This window comes from Nicotiana attenuata, unplaced genomic scaffold (genome assembly GCF_001879085.1).
Source record: "Nicotiana attenuata strain UT unplaced genomic scaffold, NIATTr2, whole genome shotgun sequence".
NCBI lineage: Eukaryota > Viridiplantae > Streptophyta > Magnoliopsida > Solanales > Solanaceae > Nicotiana > Nicotiana attenuata.
The window spans coordinates 1-3,295 of NW_017688901.1; the positions used below are offsets into that span (position 1 = coordinate 1).

A 3,295-nucleotide genomic window follows, 5' to 3' on the forward strand; every position below is an offset into this window, starting at 1 on the left:
AACTAAGAGCCAAGCAATGGAGTTGACCAAAGACGGCATATTCATATAGAGAGGAAGAGAAAATGCCTAAGGATTTCAGGTATCGGATTGACACTGATGTAGATAGAAAACCGGGATTGTGGCCACCAAAGAATAAGGCTGATAATCCAGCTCTTCATAATCCATTGCTTAGACAAGAAAGGATGGGTTGTGGATGGTTAGCAGCTATATTTGAATGGGAAGGTGTGTTAACTGAAGACAATCCCGATCTTGAGAAGCAGGCATGGTTAGCTCTATCTCAAGAAGAAGGAAAATCAGCTCCTCCAGGTTTCATCTTGAAAAGAATTGAAGGAATGAAGAATGAGCAAGCAATATCGGAAGTTTTGTGCTGGTCAAGAGATCCCGTTCAAGTGAGGAGAATGGCTTCTCGGAAGGAGGAGATCTATCAAGCCTTGCAAGGGGGTATTTATAGCTTCCGACCTGGATCACAGGAGTTTGTCAATACCCTGATGCACTACAAGGTGCCAATGGCTTTAGTGTCTACACGGCCGAGAAAATATGTCGAGAATGCAATTGGTACCATTGGCATTGAAGGGATTTTTAGTGTTATTGTAGCTGCAGAGGATGTTCATAGAGGGAAGCCTGATCCGGAGATGTTTGTCTATGCATCGCAGCTTCTACAATACATACCGGAGAGGTGTATAGTGTTTGGGAATTCAAATCAAACTGTGGAGGCTGCACATGATGCTCAGATGAAGTGTGTTGCTGTTGCAAGCAAACATCCGGTGTATGAGCTTGGCGCTGCTGACTTGGTTGTTAGGCACCTTGACGAGCTCTCGATTATTGACCTAAAGAACCTTGCTGCTGTTGAGTTGTCTGAATTTGGATCTGCTGAACCGGAGTTGGAAATGGAGGAAGAGGATGATCCTTATCCTCCATCCGCTGTGGCCGTTGATGATGGTTTCTGGTAACATCTCTGCAATGTACAGTAGTTGTGCTTAATAGTACATTCAAATAGGATATAGAAAAATGTAAACTAATATGCAAGTGTATCAAAAGGTGGTCTACATTGGGCTGCCATTTATGTGACTTTGTATGTGATATTTGTATTATATGTATATCGTGACAGTCGCTACTTGCTTTTAGATTCTGAGATATAACTTGTAGTGTTTTAAAAGGTTGGGACAGAAATAATAATGAGAATAAGGTGCATATGAATGGCTGAAAGCTTCCTCAGTGGAGAAAAGGACTTGCAACGCAAGCACTGCTTTGTAGTTGCCTCGTCGAAATCGTATTTATCCTTTTTAGTTGTTGTGAATGTACTGCAGATGCTTCTTCTTAGCTTGTTAGCTCATTACTGTTTCCTGGGTTTCTCTGGCTATGTCCATGATTTCTGCTGGACTGAAAATAGTGGAAGTCCTCGAGTAATGAAGGGTTACTTCATAAAATATCTCTTAGAGAATTATGCTGTATGTGAGTGTTTTACTCCTGATTTCCAATAGTTGTGATAATGACTATACTTCGTTTTTGTTAAAGCCTCGTGGTCAGGGGGAATATGTTTTGATTCTTCTGGTTCATTTTTGATCAGCAGTAGGTTCATCGTGCTATTTGTAGTTCATTTGTTCAAGCTTGATTGTCATCAAGAAACTACTTTCTTGTCTTCCCATCCTCTTGAGGGGGTGGGGGTGGGAGGAGGGATTAGTATCCTGCACACCCCAAACAGATCATGTTAGTGATAAAGTGGCATATATTTTGATGGTTCGTGGTTGGAGAGGTGCCTCGGCACAGTGAAGGGAATAACCGCGAAGAGTTCAGAATTTGCTCTACTTTGGCTGGAAAGCATTCTGTTTTGAGCTACCTTTCCTCATGCTGCACATTCAGTGCTTTGGTTATAAAAATGGAAATCGTGAGGCAGAATATTCTATTTTGTTTAATGTCATTTTTGGGGTGTTGGATATTTTGTTTGAAATGTTACCTGCTTGAAATGTAAGATCTTTATCTGCATATTCAGTGATGTTGGTAACTCCATTGTTTTATTATAGCTAAAGTTGGCAAGTGTAGGACTGTAGATCTGCTATTCTTTAACGTTAGTGGTTTGAGAGTGCAATGTTTAGGCTTTAGCGACATCTATATAGAACACTCTTCAGTGTTTTCATTTTCTGTTATAACTGCTTTTTTTGTTACGACAAAATGTGAACATGACCTAGAACAATTATGTTACTCGGACTCTTCAAAATTGCTGACAGGTGCGTGTTGGATTCTCCAAAAGTAGTGCATTTTTGGAGGATCCTACACGGGTGCAGCGACACAAAAGTAGTGTATTTTTGGAGGATCCGACACGGGTGCATCGACATTTTTAGAGAGTCCGAGCAACATAGCCTTAGAATTAGAAAGCCCTTTACATGTATCCTTTAGTGAGATGTAGTAGGAATCAAGTATGGGCTGCAAGGGGTGTACATAGGTTGGGTGAGTTCGGAAGCTTTCTTTGGAGAGCCTCTTTTGTTGGGCTCGGCGGCCCCAATCGCAAGGCTAGATCCAGATCCTTTTGCAATTATCAAATCAAACCAATTGTGTCGGGTTATTAAATCTAAAGATTAAACCAAATCAATAAAATTCGGGTTTTTCTAAATCAACTTTTCTCGAGTTTTCGGATTTTTCGGGTTTTTTTCCGGTAAAATCTTCGTAGCACAAAACATACAGCTTGTTCTCAAAATATTTCTTTAATCCTAGTAAGATGCAACTATATTAGGTATTTTCCAACAGAATAATATAAAATTTGAGATGTGTCACAGCATTATCTTAAAATATTCAACAATAAAATTATGTAATATAAATATATATTGCTAATTAGAAAGCCATAACAAAAATAAACATAATCTAAAAGTACTAAGTCATGCTAAAATAAGTAGACTAATAAGGGAGTATTAATTACATGACTAAACGCTAAAGAAAAATAAAAATAGATTATGCATTTTTATCTAAATTATTGAGGACTGCCTTTCTCGTGTTGTGCTTCCCTAGGTCGAGGTAAGTAAGGTACACGAAGGAAAAGCCTATTCGACAATGAAAGTGACCAAAGGTATTCGTTTTTCAAAAAACTTTAGCTTGTACACAAACACAGCAAAACAAAAATAGATATTCAATACATTGTCGTTCGTAGTATTGAATTGAATGTCTTTTGTTAGCATTAATATTGATTTGATTTTGATTTTGACTTTAGTTAGCATTATTTTTAAATATATCTAAAATTTTTATATATGTAATGTCGGGTTGGTTTGGTTTCGGTTTGACTTTCTTTAGCTAAAACCAAACCAAA

At 38.3% G+C, this 3,295-nt stretch overlaps 1 protein-coding gene across 1 annotated transcript; it reads left to right on the forward strand.

Moving 5' to 3' along the window:
• Positions 1-10: 10 nt before the first annotated feature.
• LOC109222368 (phosphorylated carbohydrates phosphatase TM_1254-like) lies at positions 11-1,197 on the forward strand (the record flags this gene model as incomplete). Its single annotated transcript, XM_019386734.1, is given in 2 exon segments — positions 11-34; positions 36-1,197. Coding segments are annotated over 2 exon segments (939 nt in total), but the record flags the coding sequence as incomplete, so codon positions are not given.
• Positions 1,198-3,295: the final 2,098 nt, after the last annotated feature.